Below are 18,180 nucleotides of genomic sequence, written 5' to 3'. Positions count from 1 at the left end.
CACCATACTCATCTTTTGTAAAAAGTGAGTTTGGGGGATCGAATTCAGGCTCCTATGTTTGCAAGGCAAGCACTTTACTGACTGACGTGTTTCCCTTCTTTTTTTTTTTTTTTTTTTTTTTTTTTCCAGCTTAAAAAAAAAAAAAAAAAGTCTGAGAGCCAGGGAGTGCCTTGCCTAGAAACAGATCCTGTAACAAAACCATGTAGTTTCCTTGCCGAGGTTCACTGTGTCCTTGCTGGACTTCTGATGATGTGAGATTTACCCAAAGCGTCGGGACTTACATAATCCCAAGCATGGCCCATTTTGGAATAGTTTGCTTCTCAGCTATTTTGAGACGGCTGCTATGGTGACATCATTTATTTTATTATTTTTTTTTTTTCTGATGTGATTAAAGAGAATGTCAGCTGGCATTGAAAGTGTTGGAAACAGGATCCTGGTAGCATCATTGCAGTGTCGTGACGCTAAGCTTCTAAAATACCCAGCTCAGAGCTTTTAACTTAGCTCTCTAGATGACCCCACCCAGTCAGAAGGGAGCGTACCCCACTCTCAGCCTTGGATAAAGGTGAGGGGCCTCCCATCTATGGTTCTTAGTTTGTGGTTTGTAAGCTAAAGTAGGTAGATGCGCTACCCGTCTTCTCTCCGTCATTTGCTGTGTTCCCCGCGCCTGCAGGAGATGGATACTTCCAGAGAACCTGATGAGTGTCAGCTTTGGCCCTACAGTGGTGAGCAAGGTGAAGTTCCTGCTTTGGGGGAAAACCTATCAACTAGAAAACAAACGACAGGAGACAGATCCCTGTGGTGTGATGAAAGACTCTAGGAGGGCCAGCTGCATCCATCCAGCTGTGGGATATGGACCGAGAGCATTCATGGTACAAGCCTGAGGACCACATTCAGATGCCCAGGGACCCACATGAAAAGCTGTGTGTGGCTGTCTATATGTCTGTAACCTTAGTGCTATTGTGGCTTGCTGGCTGCCACCGTGGTTGCAGGTTCAATCAGTGAGAGACCCTGTCTCAAGGGACTAAGGTGGAGGGTAAGGGAGCAGAACACCCAACATCAGCCTTTAACCCCCCCCCCCCACACACACACACACCTCTGCTGATTCTTATCTAGGAAAGTGACCAAAAGACATCCCGTGAGAGGCAGAGATTGTGGAGGCTCAGAGGGATCTGTGGATCCCACTTTTAGCTCATCTCTAAGATTGGTTTGCTTTTAATTTAGGTATGTGAGTGTTTGTGTGCATGTGTGTTCCTGCACCGTGTGGGCACCCATGGAGGCCAGAAGAGGAACACTGCTCTGGAACTAGGGTTACCGATGGTTGTGAGCCACTCTATGGGTGTTGGGAACTGAACCCAGGTCCCCTGTAAGGACGGCCAGTGCTCTACTTGAACCATCTCTCCAGCCCCCAGTTCACTCCTATAAATGATCTCTGTTGTGTTCAGATATACAGACTAATGCAAAATCAACAGGGTATTGAACATATTTTCTTAGGAATGGCATGGAAAAATTTAGAAATCCCAGGAATATCTTCTCTCTAGGTTTTTTCCTCTTTTCTCATCATACCTGAGTAATTAATTTATAATGTAGTATTAATCTGCTTAGAAGCAACAAATTAATTTAATTTCTTGACTAGGAAAATTAAAAATTAAAAAAAAAACTTTCTGTCTGTGACATATACACACTTAAGTGAGTGTATACAGTTGTGGGGAGGGGTGATGATGGGTGTCTCCCTTTAGCATTCATTACTTTATTTTTTAAGTCAGGGTCTCTCACTGAACCTGGAGCTCATCAATTCAGCTAGGCTGACGGGCCAATGGCCTCAAAGGATTCATCTGTCTCTGCTCCCCACCTCAGTGTTGGGGTGACAGGCTTTTATGTGGGTTTCTGGGATCTGAGCGCAGCTTCTCCTGCTTGAAGCAGTAATGTTACCCACAGAAATGTCTCCCCCAATCTGCCACTCCCCCAAAAAAAAAACTCTTAATAAAGAGCTTCCTTGTTTATTCAAAAAGCCAAAAAAGAAAGGAGAGGCAAGGGGCCATAAAACCAGAGAGAAGGCAGTGTTTTGGGTGGCTCTCTGCCCTCCAAATTTGCAGCTGGGTTTCTGGGGCCTGGAGGGCTTCTTTCTCCTTGGTTTGCCTCATGGCTGACATTACAGAGCCTCTGAGGTGCTGTGTGATCAATAGTTAAGACTATTTTTAGCTGGGGGGGTATTTTTATCATTTCATATACTCCTGAATAGGTTCATAAATCAGTAATGCAAAAATGAAATTTAAATAACTCAATTGAGTCTCCCCTCGGGAAGGGAAGCCGGTGTGATTGTTAAGAGTCGAAGACAGGAGTCCATTTTTAGATCCCACCCTACCCCTGGAGGAGGAGGTGTTTGCAGTTGATTCTTTGGCTTGTGCCCTGAGAGTGACTAGGGAAGGAGCAAAGTGTTTTCCCCTGTTGCTTGGGATGCTCAGCGAGAGCTCTGGTTGTACTTTTGTACTTCATTAAGGATTTGTTAGGTCCCCATTATCTGCTGGACTCCTGTGAACTCCACACGGTGCCCCAGTGGTTAATCTTGATGGTCAACTTGATGGGATTTAGAGTCACCATGGAAACAAATCCCCCAGCACATCTGTGAGGGATTATCTCCATTAGGGTAGCTGAGTGGAAAGATCCATTTGCATTTCGGGCAGCAGCAGTCTATAGGGTGGGGTCCTGGGCTAAATAAAAACTGAACTGGGTACCAGCCTGCATCCCTCTCTACTTCCTAAACTGTGGATGCCACGGGCCAACTGCTTCAAGCTCTGACTCGGTGAGTTCCCCACCGAGGGATGGCACCCTCTGGGACTGTGAGCCAAAATAGAAATAAACGTTTCCATTGTTAAAGATGCTTTCATAGCATCCTTTGCCACAGCAAGGCCAGTAACTAATACGCTCCCAGGAATCAAGGATTTTTATGATGAAATGGGTAAGTCACACAACTGGTCTCCTGTGGTGTGTGCCCTGACAGGGTTCTAAAGGGTTCTGTGGGAGTGCACAGCCCTTTGTCACTACAGTTAAGGGTGTGGGAATGGTTTCTGCAGGGAGACCTTGAGGTTACAGGGGATTAGGGAGAGGTTCTGGCTGAGAGAACAACTTGTCACAGGTGTGAATCTGGCTGGGTGCTGAGATGCAGGAAGTCAGAAAGATAAGAAATGTCTTTGGTAGCAAGCTGGAATAGGTGATAGGGGCCATCTGTTGTCACTCCTTCATAATGTTCAACGAATGCATGCAAAGTGTGACTATCACACATGATCTATTAATGTTCACTTCTGTCTGTTTGTTCACCCACGCTGTGTGTATGGGAGCATGTGTGTGTGCATGTGTGCTCAAGGGCATGTGTGCGTGCTACTGCATGTGTGGTATGTGTGTGTGTGTGTGTGGTGTGTCTGAGTGTGTTTGTGTGCACATGCGTGTGTAGTGTGTCTGTGTGTGCACGTGTGTGTGTACATGAGTGGGTGTGGTGTGCCTGTGTGTGCATGTGTGATTTCTGTGTGTGTGCATGATGTATGTGTAGTGTGTGTGTGTGTGTGTGTGTGTGTGTGTGTGTGTGTCTGAAATCCAGAAGTCAGCCTTGGATGTACTTCTTCAGGTGCCATCCACCTTGCTTTGGGAGGTAGTCTTTCACTGGTCTTGGGCTCACAAATAGGCTAGGATGGCATGCCAGTGGTTGTCTGTCTGTCTCTACCTCCACAGTGCTGGGATCATAACCTGGAGGCCACCACAAGATGTTTTTATCCCCTGAGCCTTCCTCTCCTTGCACCTATCACTACCAAGCAGCCTCTAGGCGGACTGATCACATGACAGTGCATTTTGATTTTTTTCCCCAAGGTTAGCTGCCTTTAACTCATCTCGGAAGAGGTGATCCAAGGGTCGGCAAGAGGGCTTAGCGAGTTAAAGGTATTTGCTATCATGCCTGAAGACCCGAGTTTGAACCCCAGAATCCACATAGTAGGAAGAGAGAATTCAGTCCTGTGAATTGTCTTCTGACCTCCACATATTCACTCTGGCATGTACATGCATGCTTGTGAGAATGTGCATGTACACACACACACTAATATTCACATGCACACAGCAAATAAATAAATAAATAAATAAATAGATAGATAGATAAATAAATAAATAAATGTAATGCTATTCAGCTTGCAGAGTTTATGGCCGTCCTATAAATGACTAAACAGATGAGTAAGCAAATATTTTCTTCTCACTAAAATTCTGGCTGCATAGAATGGGCTTTCCCCTCTGTGCCTCCTTTGGTTGTGTTAATTTCAAAATGCCTTTGAGTCCTGAGGATGAATCAGTGTCTGAGGGCTGCAGATCACTCTGCATAGTGATGAAGCTTCAATGTCAAGTTCTTACACCGCACCTGCCATTTCCCCCCTTCCAGAGTCAAATGTTACCTTTAATGGGCATATTTTCCATAAAATCTTGGGTTTAATTCTATTTTACTCCTCTTCTTAAAGAGTAAGTGGTAAAGATGGGGCAGGAAGTGACTTAGGAGTAGTTAGAGAGATTTATTTCCTACACCCTGGCTGAATTTCACTGAGATTGGCCCTTATCTTTGTGTCTGGCCTTTGGGAGCTTCACACAGCGTTCTGACTCAGCAGGACAAGAACCTAAATTATAGCCACGAATGAGTTTCACTGTCCTGTAAGATTGTGTCATGTTCTCCTTCTTAGTCATAAGCCTTGACGTTGGATATTTCAGGCTCTACCGCTTATAATGTCTGTCTTAGCCACCACACAAAATGTCCTGTTAGCCCAAACCACAGATTTTAGGAAAACTATCTCCTTCAGAACAATTTAGCTAGAAGAGGGGCATTGTTTTTAAAAAGTTTCACACGTGCGGTTTACTTATAAACTTTTTATTCATTATTGTTGCCTGTGTGGGTGGGCATGGATGGGTGGAGTGGAGGTCAAAGGACAAATAGGAGCTGGTAGTCTCCTATTTTTTGTTGGTTGTGGAGACCAAACTCAAGTTGCAGGCTCTCTTACCCACTGAGCCTGCTCACCCAACCTAGGAATACCTTTAATCGCCAACTTCCCAGGGCCCAGCTAAGCTTCAGTAGCTCTATATTCAGGGTGGCACAAATTTACTATTTGGGGGGTGGGAAATTAGATGAAAGAAATATGGGGTCACACAGAGACCCAGTGAGATGGCTAAGGAGTACTTGAATCTCCTTCACGGACGACAGCAGGTGACACCAGGCCAAACGTTAACAACTGGTAGTTTCTAAATGCATATATGTATAGGTTCTGAAGCCACATCATGAATATTTCGTTCTCTTATATGGAGAGCCATTGTGCTGCTGGGTGTCTTGAGCAAGTATATTATGGTTTAGAGTATAATTACTAGAGAAGTTACAATGTGCTTAACTTCCTGCCTTTTGTTGTTTCGGTGTGCGTAGTCCAGGCTGGCCCTGAACTCACTAGGTAGCTGAGAATGACCTTGAACTTCAAAACCTCCACCTCCCAAGTGCTGAGCTTAATAGGCATGCACTGACATGCTCAATTGTATACGGTTCTAGGGATGAAACCCAAGGCTTCTCACATGCTACAATAGCAGTCTACCAACTGAACTACAGCCTCAGCTCTAACCTTTGGACTTTCCTACCCAGAAATCCCCTACCATTCCTTAGGGAGATAAAGATGTGGCTCTCGTTGATTCTCAGTGATCTCTCATGTCATTTTCCATACATCTGGGATCTCTATGGTGACCTAGGAGCCTCCCAGATCCTTGTCTGTGCACATATCCTGGAAGCCACTCAGACCCATCTGCATGTCTCTGGTGTACCTGGTTTACGATTCCCAGGTGTCTCCGTGACTTCTTCCTCAGGACTTCCTCCAGGCATCTCCATCTAAAACATTGATCTTGACTTTGCTTTCTGAAATCGCACCTCTTCACGGCCGGCTGTCACTTTGTCACCTTGTACCTAGTTCCAACGTTGCTAACTCCTGACAGAACACATTTATGTTTACATTGTACCGTGATTGTCTCCCTCCGTGCAGTCTCGTCCCTCTCATTATGCTATGGCCATGGCTGTCAGGGCGCTGGGTGGCTGGGTGGCTGGATGGGGACTCATGTGTGCTCAGTGAATGATTCCCCGTGTCGCCCTGTGCCTTGTCCCTGCAGAGAAGTCGTCACATTCAACCATTTCCTGGAGGCAGCAGCCGAGAAGGAGGTTCAAGGAAAAGCGAGGCTCCAGGACTTTATTGAGAATCTGCTGCAACGGGTAGAATTGGCGGAGAAGCAGTTGGAGTATTATCAAAGCCAGCAGGCCTCCGGTTTCAGCCGTGACACGAGTGAGCATATGGTGAGTCCCCCATCCAGTCAGCCGCCCTAAGGTCCCCTGAATGCAGTCAGAATGGACCTAGACACAGCTAGGACAGAAGGCAAGGGAGCTGCATGACTCAGAGGCTTCCTAGATGTCACTTGATGTCCCTAGCCAGACCATGCCTGTCTCTGACCGTGGTTACCATGGCTACAGGGAAGAAGCTGAGTCTGAGGTACACACTTACCTGCTCTCTTTTGACCTCCATTCCAAGCAGAATTGGTAGACCCAATTTTTTAAAACTTGTAAAAGAACAAAGTCAGAAATATCTGAGTCGCGGCCTTAGTTTTCACGTAGGCCAGAAGGTATCCAGGTTTGAAGGTTTTCAAGGTGATATTCTAAGTGTTATCGTTTCAAGAAAGCAAGACTCAACCATGTACATATCTACCCTCAGCCTTCCTTACAGTGGAGGGAAACACTCTTCCACAGCACTCACTGTGAAACTTTCTTTAAATGGATACTCGAAAAAGAACCCATGGCAGGTGATAGGTTTGAGTCACTATTTCACAGAGGAACTTCTGGGGCTTAAGCCTGCTGCCAGCCTAGATGAAGCCCCCGACTGTGTTTTGTGACCCAGGGTCTTGTTAAGTGGCTTGCTTGATCAGGACTCCCTGGCTTCTGAAGGATAATAGGATGTCTCATCAGTCTTTAGGCAGGGTGAGTGGATGGTCAGATCTTCCTGCTCCACAGTTCAACCAGAGAGGAATGGAGTGATAAATATAAAATAAAGTAAAACAAAATAAAATAAATAAAACCAGATTTCACCTCCGCTCTCTGGGTCAATAGTAGATGAACAAAGGAGATGAGTCTGTATATGAGGTTCCAGATCTGCTGGTATGCCCTATTTCTTCTTTTCCGGGAGGTGCCTGTGTACTCTGTGCCATCCTCCTGAGGCAAAAAAAAAAAAAAACAAAAAAAAACCATCACCCGCAAGTGTCTTAGAGTTTTGCTGCTGTGAACAGATACCGTGACCAAAGCAACTCTTACAAAGAATATTTAATTGGGGCTGACTTACAGGTTCAGCGGTTCAGTCCATTATCATCAAGTCAGGAACATGGCAGCATCCAGGCAGGCATGGTGCAGGCAGAGCTGAGAATTCTACATCTTCATCTGAAGGCTGCTAGCAGAATACTCACTTCCAGGCATCTAGGATGAGGGTCTTAAAGCCCACAACCAATGTACACACCTCCTAATTGTGTCATTCCCTGGCTCAAGCATATTCAAACCATCACACTAATCTGATTCCTCTGCTCCCTTCTTGGATGACCCCAAGAATGTCCTATCTTAGCTAGTTCTGGAATGTCCTCGCTTGCCTAGCAGTGGCTGGAGGGACACTCTGAGCCCTCCCTGGCCACCCTCTTGCCTCATCCCATCCCACAGGGAAGGATTGTGGCCTGAGATCACGGAGCACAGATGTGAGGTGAAAAGGCTTGGCTCTAGAACCCTCTTAACTTGCTTCTTGCCAAGCCTGCCTTTCTGGATTCGCTGCTCTTCCAGGAAATGAAGGGAGTGTGCCCAGCGTTCTGGAACTGAGTTGTCAGTTCACCTGTGACTGGGGTCTTGGACTCCTGAGGCTGTGAGGCAGTATTAACCTTTTCTGGGTGTAGGTGGATAAGTCACCCCAAACACAGCCACGTGTGGAACCCTACACTTTGCTGACGGGGTCTTAGAATGGAGAGCAGTAGGAGGCAGAGAGGAAGCAGGGAAGCCAGAAGCGCCCCCTCTCTTTATATAGCTGGGCTCATATCCTTCCCTCAGCCTGCTTCCCCAGCCTGAACGTTGATCTTTGAAGAGTCGTGGCAGTAACTCTCTCATATGTATTTTAGTCTTGTAATCAAACATTAGCATCCCACTGCTTCTGGTCAGATATACATATGTGTGCACACATAGTGTACATTAGCCATTCTTCTTGGCTCCACCCAATAGTTACCTAGCAACAGGTAGGTACAAACCTGGCTTGCTATAAAAGAACTGTTTGCTCTCATGCTTTCTCTCTCTCTCTCTCTCTCTCTCTCTCTCTCTCTCTCTCTCTCTCTCTCCCTCTCTCCTCTCTTTCTCTGTCTTTACTCCCTTCTCAATTTCCCCTCCTCATGCCCCCCAAAAAACTTCATTTTATATTACACCTGTCATATGGCTGGTTCTTCAGGAGGGGTGTGCCTCAGCATGGGCCTGCTAAGGTACCCCCTCCCTCCACATAATACCAAGTTTTACAAAACATATCAGCGTATCTATACTCACACAGCTATATAAACATGCAAACATGTGCATATTCACATGATACACTCACACATATATACTGTACAGTATATATATATATATATATATATATATATATATATACACACACACACACACAACAAATTCCTTCACCCGTGGTAAAAATTAAATATTTATGTTTGTCTCTTTCCTGGCTCAGTCACATGATCTGCCTGAAGGAGTCACTGGCTAATCCAAATGATCCTCCATGCAGTTGAGATTGTAATGAGCAATTTAGATACAAGAGCTGTGTGACTGGGGTGATCAGGCGGTAATGAAAGGACTGGCCTAATTGATGTAGATTGGAGCTCTGGCTTTGGATAGACCCAGAGTACGGAGTGATTTCAGAAGAGATTAGGCACACGTATTGGTAGTTTATCCTCTTGCTTTGTGTCTTCTCCGACTCTTCCTTGGGTCAAGTTGGGCTGTCTGCAGACTGTACAATGGGAGTGGGAGTGCTCCATCTCCCTCATTCTCCCTCCTTCCTTTCCCTCCCCCTCTCTGTCGATCTCTCTTTCACTCCCCCTCTCCCCCTTTCCCTTTCCTCCCCCCTTCCCCTCATTCTCATCATAGGCGTATGCACCCGTTTATAAAATAAGGAGCCATGTCTTTGATATAATCAGAGAATTGGGTCTGCTCTCTCACACTGAATGCCAATATGGAGACAGAATAGCTTGGCTGTTTTTAGCAAGAAGAACTTTGAATCAGCTATTTGGCCCAACGTAGTGTTACAGAGCGCACATCTTACCCGGCTTCTGGACTGACCCAGAACAGTTACCAAGTACCACACAGGACAAGCAGACACCCTGCCCCGGGCTCTCCCATGTCTCATCCCTCCGCCAGTGATGAAAACAATCACTCCGCTTTTTCCACCCTCCAGCCCGTACTGCAGGATGCACAATGACGATCCACTGCTCTCCGGCCACCGCCGCTGCCCGCTCCCCTTCCCTTTCCCCTAGAAAGGCCACTCCAGAGGGAAGGGCAGTCCTCACATCATTAAGTGGGCTGCCTCTTCCAGAAGGTGACTGTTAGCACTGTGTCCTTCTGGTGACGATTTGTCCCCCTTCACCTTTTGTGCCTTTTCTGAAACAACGTTTGGCTTTCCGCATCTTTCCCTGAATCCCCTTGGGCATCTGTGTTCTTTTTTTCCACCTGGCTGACTTCTAAAAATACAGGGTGCTTACTCAGATATTTTATCTTTGTGCTCTGAAAAACGCTGTCAGATTAGACACAAAGTGACCTAATATCCCATCTGCCAAAAAAAAAAAAAAAAGCTCAGATCCACTCAGATAGAGGCTTACAGCTCGGATAATCTTGTTTTAAGTACTGCATTCATTACCTCCTGGCTGTTAATTGAGGGCTAGCAGTAATTCACTTAACACGCATTTATTGAGGGCACAGTGCTTATGAGGTTCCCGATGCCAGGAGTAAGACAAACAAGGTCCTTTTTCTCTTGTGCGGAGGGGACAGCGAGCAAATCAGTCCCGGTGTTCCTGCATGGTAACTACTGCAAAGATGGTTGAAGACGAGTATGTTCGAGGTGTTCGGGGAGGGGAGCTGCTTTGGGGCAATGGACCTAAAGATCCCTAGTCTGGTACTTTGCCCTGGATAACTTTCTGTGGAAAGTCAGAAGCAGGATGTTCCAGGCAAGGACAGTGTGGCATGGATGGAAGGAACAAACTTGGCACGGTTGCGTGGTAGGAGGCAATGCCAGAGAGCTGCAGATTGCAAGAGGAGCATTCCCAGCGCGCAGGGAAGCATGGGAAGGCTTCGAGGGCGGGCAGAAGGGCATCAGAAGGAGAGATGGTTGGAGGCTCTTGTGATAGGAGCTGAGAGGAAGTGCCTGGGAGGGAGCAGCAGAGGGGGAGATAGGATTCAAGAGGATGTGCCTTGGAGTAGACCTGAAGAGGCCATCGGGAGCCCCTGGAGAGCCACTGAGGTGAGGAGAGAGGACAGGGGGATCAGGAACGACCTGGAGGTCTTGGTTTGAACAGGAGGGTGCACAGGATCATTACTTATTGCAAAACTTAAGACAAGGTGGGGGGGTCAGTTCCGCCAGACCTGTGGCAGTCCAAAACAGCACGCCTAGAATGTAGAAGCCTATAGGGGTCCAGCCCAATCACCATGGGTCCAGCTACCTGCACATCGAAAGTATTTGGAGAAAATAACTGAATAAGTAATAAATAATAAGTACTATTGTTGTAATGGTCATCATTATCATCATCATCATCATCATCATCATCATCATCATCATCTCTGGATGGCCTGGAACACACTATGTAGGCTAGTCCAGCTAGGAACCCATAGAAGCCAACTTATCTCCAAACACTGGGTGGGATCAAAGAGGTGCACCACCACTCCAACCTTGTTATTACTTTCATGCGTATGACTATGTGTGCACATGGATATATGTGCACCATATGTGTGCATTGGAATTCCTGGAACTCGACATAGAGATGGCCACCATGTGGTATTAGGAACCACCAGGGTCATCTGGAAGAGCAGTGAGTGCCCCTTTAAGAAAAATTATAATGTGATTACATCTTCACTTCATTTTCATTTTCTCTCTTCAACTCCTCCCATGTCTTTCTCTCTCAAAACCATGGCATATATATATGATATCTATATATAACAATAATATTTATCCTATATATAAAACCACTTACTTAGAGGTACCACTTGCTCAGTCTATATAATGGTTGCTGTATGTGATTAATTCAGGACCGATCACTTGGTTTTGGATAGTGTGGTGGTTGGAATATGCTTGACCGAGAGAGTGGCACAATTAGTAGGTGTGGCCTTGTTGGAGGAAGTATGCCACTGTGGGCATGGACTTTAAGACTCTTGTCCTAGCTGCCTGGAGGCCAGTATTCTGCTAGCAGCCTTCAGATGGAGAGGTAGAACTTTCAGCTCCTCCAGCACCAGGCCTGCCTGGATGCTGCCATGCTCCCGCCTTGATGATAATGGACTGAACCTCTGCACCTGTAAGCCAGCACAAGGAAATGTTGTCCTTACAAGAGTTGCCTTGGTCATGGTGTCTGTCCACAGTAAAACCCTAACCAAGACAGACAGACAATCGACATACTCTTCCTTCTTTCAGTAATACCCAGTTGCCCATAGATCTTTGTCTAGGATTGAGGATTTGTCAGTTTTTTTCCCTCTTCTGTATCATAGTAGTTCAGGTCATGTTTAGGCAGCCACATTGATGAGACTTCAATGGGTGTAGCCTCTCTGACATTCCTAAGAGACACAGTCCCACAACCAACTCCCTTTTCCTTGGACTCTTACAATCTTTCTGCCCTTCTTCTGCAGTGATTCCCGGGGTCTCTTCTCTCCAGCCCCATTATTATTATTATTATTATTATTATTATTATTGTTGTTGTTGTTATTGAGACTGTTTCTTGTTGTTGTTATTGTTACAGTGTTTCTTGGTGTAGCTCTAGCTGTTCTGAAACTCTATAGACCAGGCTGACCTCAGACTCCCACAGGTCTGCCACTTCTGCCTTTGCCTCCTGAGTGCTGGGATTAAAGGCGTGCACCACCACTGCCTGGCCAGCTCCATTATGTGTAAAAGGTGTTATAACAGTGACATATGCATCCTTGGCACCTTATTTGGTATTATAAACAACTTAATGATGATTTAGACTTGCAGGTGTGCCTGGCCCATGGTCAGGTTGTAGCTGAGTATCCCTGTGAATTATGAACTTACTTAAAACAATTTGTGGTTTTGCGTGGGGGTGATTTGTTAAACTTGAGTTTGCTAATATGAACTTCGCAGATGACAGCGTCATGTGGCACTATCAAAAGTTTCAGTGCATCTTGTAGGTATGGGGGATGTGCAGGTCATGCACTGAATATAAGGGACTTGTGCATTCATGGCTCTTGGTGTCCGGAGGGGATGTGGGACCCAATCCTCCACTGATACTAAGCACATCATAATCACACACACACACACACACACACACACACACACACACACACACACACACACACCCGCCCCATATCCAACCCCCGGTCCAATCTCCAAGGAGGCCGTTCCCTGAGATTTTCCTCACTGTTCGTTTTCTGAACCTGCTCAAAGATGTGATATGACATCATCCTACTCAGAGCTGCTTGAGAGAGACAGAGGGTGGGAAGCTACTGCTGGCAATACCCCAGGCTTCCCCTGGAAGTGGAATGATGACATCTGGATCGCAATATGATAATCATCAATGTATGTTCCCATTGAAGGCACTCTGAGCCCCACCACAAGTAGTGGCAGATATTTTATGGCATGGCACTTGGAACGGGCATCATCCTGATGGTAGATGGCCTTGGGGATGCTGTGGGCTAGGTCTTCATATGGTCTCATTTTAGAAATGATATATTTAGGAAATAACATTTGATGTTCATTTCCTCTTAGTTGGTACCCTGTGACTAGCTACAGCTGTACTAAATCAACTGCAAATACAGCCAGATCCCGAGAAATAATTATACATTGTGTCAGGTTTTAAAAACATGTTTTTTGGTTTTTTTTGTTTTTTGTTTTTTTTTTTACAACCCTGACTTATTGGGAAGCTTTTTGATTTCTTTTTTCAAGTTTTGAGATATTCAGATACAAGCTTCTTAGAAAACTGAGAACAGGTGTCCAGAGATACTCACTGAGCAAACCAATCTGGGACAGTCTTGTTCTCTGATGCAATGGATGGCTCCCTAGGTAATGCCGCCGACTACTTACAGACCTCCTTAATGAGAATGTAGTGTCTTTAAACAAGATTGAGCTTGAAAACCATGTCCAGGAACCGGAGAGATTAATCCGTGGGTAAAGTACTCGCCGTGCAAGCTTGAAGACCTGAGTTCAGATCTTCAGGACCAACATAAGCAGTGAAGCATGTCTGTGTGTACCTCTCCTTGCCAGCACTGCAGGAGACAGGCAGATGATCCCTGGGACTTACTGGCCATTAGCCTAACAGTTAGCTCCGTGTTCAGGGTGAGACTGTGTCTTGAGAGTAATAGAGGAATATGCCCAGTGTCTTTCTCTGGCTGTTTCGTGTGCTTGCTGGGGTAAGTGCACGCCCATACTAAATACTGAATCCATTTAGCCCTTCTCCTCCCTCACCCACCGTCCTATACATATGCACACACGAGTCACATCTAGCCTAGCTCTCATAAACTAATGCTTTCTCCTGTTTATTTCTCATCAGCTCACAGACATCCCATTGAACAGGAAGCCCAGATGCCTGTACGTATGCCTTTCTTATACATGAGCCAACAGATCATGTTTACCTTGTGTGTCTTCTAACTACATTTGATGAGATATCTATAAGTGGATTTTTAAGCCTGTTGTGTTTGATAAAATAGCAATGCATGGATTTATAAAGGCTTATGTGAACATTTACGTGCATGCCGGTGCCACTTTTAAATAGCAGCTGATCTGTGAGTGGTCCTATAGCAATGCTGGAGTGATGGTTCTAGGATATTATCTACTGTAACGTAATCTTACTTATAAATGATATATGTGTGTGTGTTATATATGTATACATATATATGTCTATACCTCACACACATATATAATATATAGTGTATATATATTAACACATATATTATACATATGATATATAGCATGCTAATATGTATGTATATATGTGTGTTTTATATAAGAATGTTTATATCTCACACATATATTATATATGATATATAGTATGTGTGTTTATATATTACATATATTATACATGTGATATATAGTATTATTATTGCCCTATATGCACTATTTATATGTCACATACTTTAAAGTATATACACAACATCTTTTGCTGAGTCTCCTGGTGTTTGCCTGAAGAGTTAAGAGCTGGGTTCATCCTGCATCCATGCACACCTCCTGGTAGCATTGACTTTTTCTGTACTTGTTTCATCACTAGTAGTAGCGCTAGTAATATTTCTCTTAGATTTAGCATGACACAGTCACAGGAACTGTCATGAATTGAAATTCTAGTATCTGCGACTTATCTGTGTGGGAGCATGATCACCATGGTAGACAGTAGTTAGTTGCCTTTCTTTCTTTTAACAAGCCTCTCTCTCTTCTCCGTTCCTCTTCCGGACCCCTATAGAAGCCGAGGGCACCAGCATTCTGTTTGCAACCATCCTGAGCTGAGGGCCCATTTCCATTTGAAGGGGAGAAGCTACCTGAAGAAAGCCAAGGATGAGCGAGCCGGGATGCAGCCCGCCAAGGCCATTCATGAACCAGCTGAGTCTCAGAGGGAATTCTTCAGACCAGCCAAGAAAGGGGAGCACCTGGGGCTGAGCCGGAAAGGGAATTTCAGGCCCAAAATGGCTAAAAAGAAGCCCACAGCGATCGTGAATATTATCTAGAGCTTGGGTGGCTCAGAAGCATCACCGCGGGGCTTACCAAATGATGTTCCAGGGGCCAACAGTGTTGTCCTTTTGGACATGTGGCCGTAGGAACGCAGGGAACACAACACACAGGGTCACTCTGATTAACCAGAATGTGACACAGCCGGTCTCAGTAAGCCAAGATTTTATTTTGACCTCCTTTAGGTGCGAGCAAGGGAAATTATAAAAACATAAAAAAATAATGAAGTAAAACTTTTATCATTCTGGTAAACACGAACCGGTAACTTCTTAAATAACTGGCCCAGTCTCTCACAGACCTGGCACCGGGGTTCCTCTACCCAGGGCCCATTAGTACGTGGGCCTCACAAGATGCCAGACTCTGGTATCCACTGCTCTCTGAATTATGAGGCAAGGAATGTGACTGTGAAGTTCTTCTACTTTAAAGAAAAATATTATTTTTTGATGTTCTGAGACAGGGCCTTGTTATGCTATGTAGCCCTGGCTGGCTTGGAGCTTCATATATACACCAGGCTAGCTTTGAACTTGCAGCAATCCTCCTGCCTCTGCCTCCTGAGTGCTGGAAACACAGGCGTGCACCACTACACCCAGCTGGGAGTGTAAAGTTCTTACGAAGAGCAGTGAAATAAAAGGCTTTTGTTGTTTGTGTGTAGACCCCCTTTGAAATTTGAAAGTCTCTACGGTAAAGGATCGTTCCTGTTACCCTTGAGTATTCTGGTTAATCAAGACTTTAATCTCTGGGTGGGTTACAGGCCGCGTTCTGTTAGACCTCGGTTCTCACTTTGTCAGGTAGCTTTTGGGGTTGACTGATTCACATCTGGGTCCTCCAGAGCATTTTTATTCGGGTTTGGGTGCACCCCTCCTACCTTCTTCGCCTAAGCACACTGCACCCCCAAGAGCTGTCTACTGGCCTCTGCAGAGATAGCTGCTAAAACCCTTGGGGTCAGCAGCATCTTTGATGTGGTGCCCAAATGCTTGATGTGTTAGAGAGGGGCGCATTCAGTATACCATGGCCATCCTGGCCATGCAGTGGGCACACCCACTGTTCTACCCCCAACCGGCTTCTCTGGAAGGCTTGCTACGGGTTACCTGTGAGCATGCTCTCTACTAACTTCCGTTTCAACCCGGAAGCTCACTTTGCCTCCTGTTGCTTCTATAGCCGGTACACACTTTGCTCTCTCTCAGCCACACCTCTGGGGTGTTCATTGTGCAGTGCATTCTATTGTAATTTCAGATGAAAAAGAATGCATGTGGAATATGACCTGTGAAACTGCCCTCCCCAAATGACACTGTTCCTATTTTAAAAAAGAAAAAAGCTTTCAAAAATATCCTGGTTTAAAATTTTCCAGAAGGAATTTATATATTTTTTTCCTTAAATTAAGCAACACCATCAGGTCTCTAGAGTGTATTTGTGCTGACATCCTTCCTAAACAGGAATAATGTTGTCCATAAGTATATACATACATATATATATTACATATACTATATATATATGTCAAGCATATGAATAGTTTATTTTTAAATACTCATGGAGAAAGTGTGTGTTTGTGGTGCGTGGCTTTAAAACTATATAGCTTCGTTTCTGTAAATCAAATTCCTTTACTTTAAAATTTAAGACTGTAACCTAACACTAGTAGAATTATTGTTATTGCAACAAGCATCGGATTAGCATATTACATTAAAATAGATAATAAAGCAGTTCCTTGGGATGACAATAAATTGAAAAGGAGAACTCATCGTTTTCAGGTATTTTGAACCTGTCCTTGCAGAGGAGAGACCTCACTGACTTCTGGCCTATGAGAGCAGATCTTCTGTGTGGTGTGCAGGCAGATTCCAAGTTGGGGAAAGAAATAGCTGTGTCTCATATCACTGTTGAGGCTGATGTTGTGAAAGCTGTAATGCTATTATTTATTTGGATAAGAAATCTCTGCCGTAGTTATTTATTGTTGATGTTTATATCATGGTTGCACTTTTGCTTTGTCCACCCTGAAAGAAAATGTGACTTGCTGGTTGTATCGCATGCTCCCCGTCCTGAAGTGTGTGCTCAGTCACAACACCTCAGCTTTGACAAACATATAGACAGATTTGTGTCCTCTTTTATTTAAAGTAAGTCATTTTTTGGTGTTTTTTTTAACAAGCCTAGAAGGAAGAACAGTCCTCTTTGACAGTGGTCCATGCTCATCTTTGGATATAACGTTGTATCTACTCTTTATACACTACTCAAGACAAATAGTTTTAAGACTGACTTATTAAATTTAAAAACATCTTTTGAGTTTCAACTGGATTCTGAACCCCATAGAAGAAATGTATTAAGTACGACAGACTCCCTAGAGACATAAATCTGCTGTTGAAGTATGGGAGCTGGTTTAACGGAAGGGTCATTCACCTACACAATGGCTAAGTTCCATTTATATGTCATCTACACACACACACACACACACACACACACACACACACACACCCTCAGGCAATTGACCTTAGATTTGAAGCAGTGACTTTTTTAAACAAATCACCAAAGTTTCTGGGAAACTGTAATCAAGGATTAACTGAAGTATACAATGAATTTTATTGTTTATTTTGTAAGGGGAAAAGATCTTCGTTTGAACTGTTGTGTCAAGCCCCATCTCCTCCCCAAACTAATAACAGGTTCTTATGTGTAAGTGCGGCTTGCTTGGAAGCTGTTTCCCAGTATGCTGCAGGGCCAGTCAAATGTATAGATATTAGAGTATTTCTGTTCCCAGAATGGAAAACAAGAGGTTTTTAGATTATGAAATATTATGATAATAAAGCTATATTTCTGACTAACACATTGGTCTGTTCCTTCTTGGTCAAGTTTTTTTGTTTTTTGTTTTTGTTTTCATTTTTGTTTTTGTTTGAAAGTCACATTTACTGCTCCACTAACAACGAACAAAACTACGCTTCACAAATAAATCATTCATTGTGTATAATGAGAATGCCCTTGTACACCGATCAGCCTTCAGGAAAACTGGCTGGTTTATTTACATACGTTCTAATACCTCTATCTAAATATTATTTTTAACGTATGTTCACACCCAGGGAGGCTCATTAAAAACCCTCTCGGCATCTTCCCCGTCTTCCTCGATGACTATGTGTAATTTTCCCAACACTTTAGTTTTTATCTTGTCAACTCCCAGCGAAAACCGTAAACAGATATCATAGCTACCCATCCCAGCCTGTGTCTCCTGCACATCCTTGAC

The 18,180-nt window shown here is 44.5% G+C and overlaps 1 protein-coding gene across 1 annotated transcript in view; it reads left to right on the top strand.

Annotated features, from left to right (window-relative positions):
- Positions 1-15,455, top strand: part of Znf365 (zinc finger protein 365) — a 24,252-nt gene extending 8,797 nt beyond the window's left edge. The window contains exons 3-5 of the mRNA XM_021205677.2: positions 6,160-6,340; positions 13,798-13,835; positions 14,701-15,455. Coding sequence (XP_021061336.1) covers positions 6,160-6,340; positions 13,798-13,835; positions 14,701-14,962 — 481 coding nt within the window. The 3' untranslated portion in view covers positions 14,963-15,455. The remainder of the gene's footprint in view (positions 1-6,159; positions 6,341-13,797; positions 13,836-14,700) is intronic.
- The last annotated feature ends 2,725 nt before the right edge of the window (positions 15,456-18,180 follow it).

Source organism: Mus pahari, chromosome 9, assembly GCF_900095145.1.
Source record: "Mus pahari chromosome 9, PAHARI_EIJ_v1.1, whole genome shotgun sequence".
Classification (NCBI taxonomy): Eukaryota; Metazoa; Chordata; class Mammalia; order Rodentia; family Muridae; genus Mus; species Mus pahari.
Note: the sequence above shows the minus strand (reverse complement) of the source record. Positions and strands in the feature narration are given on the sequence as shown.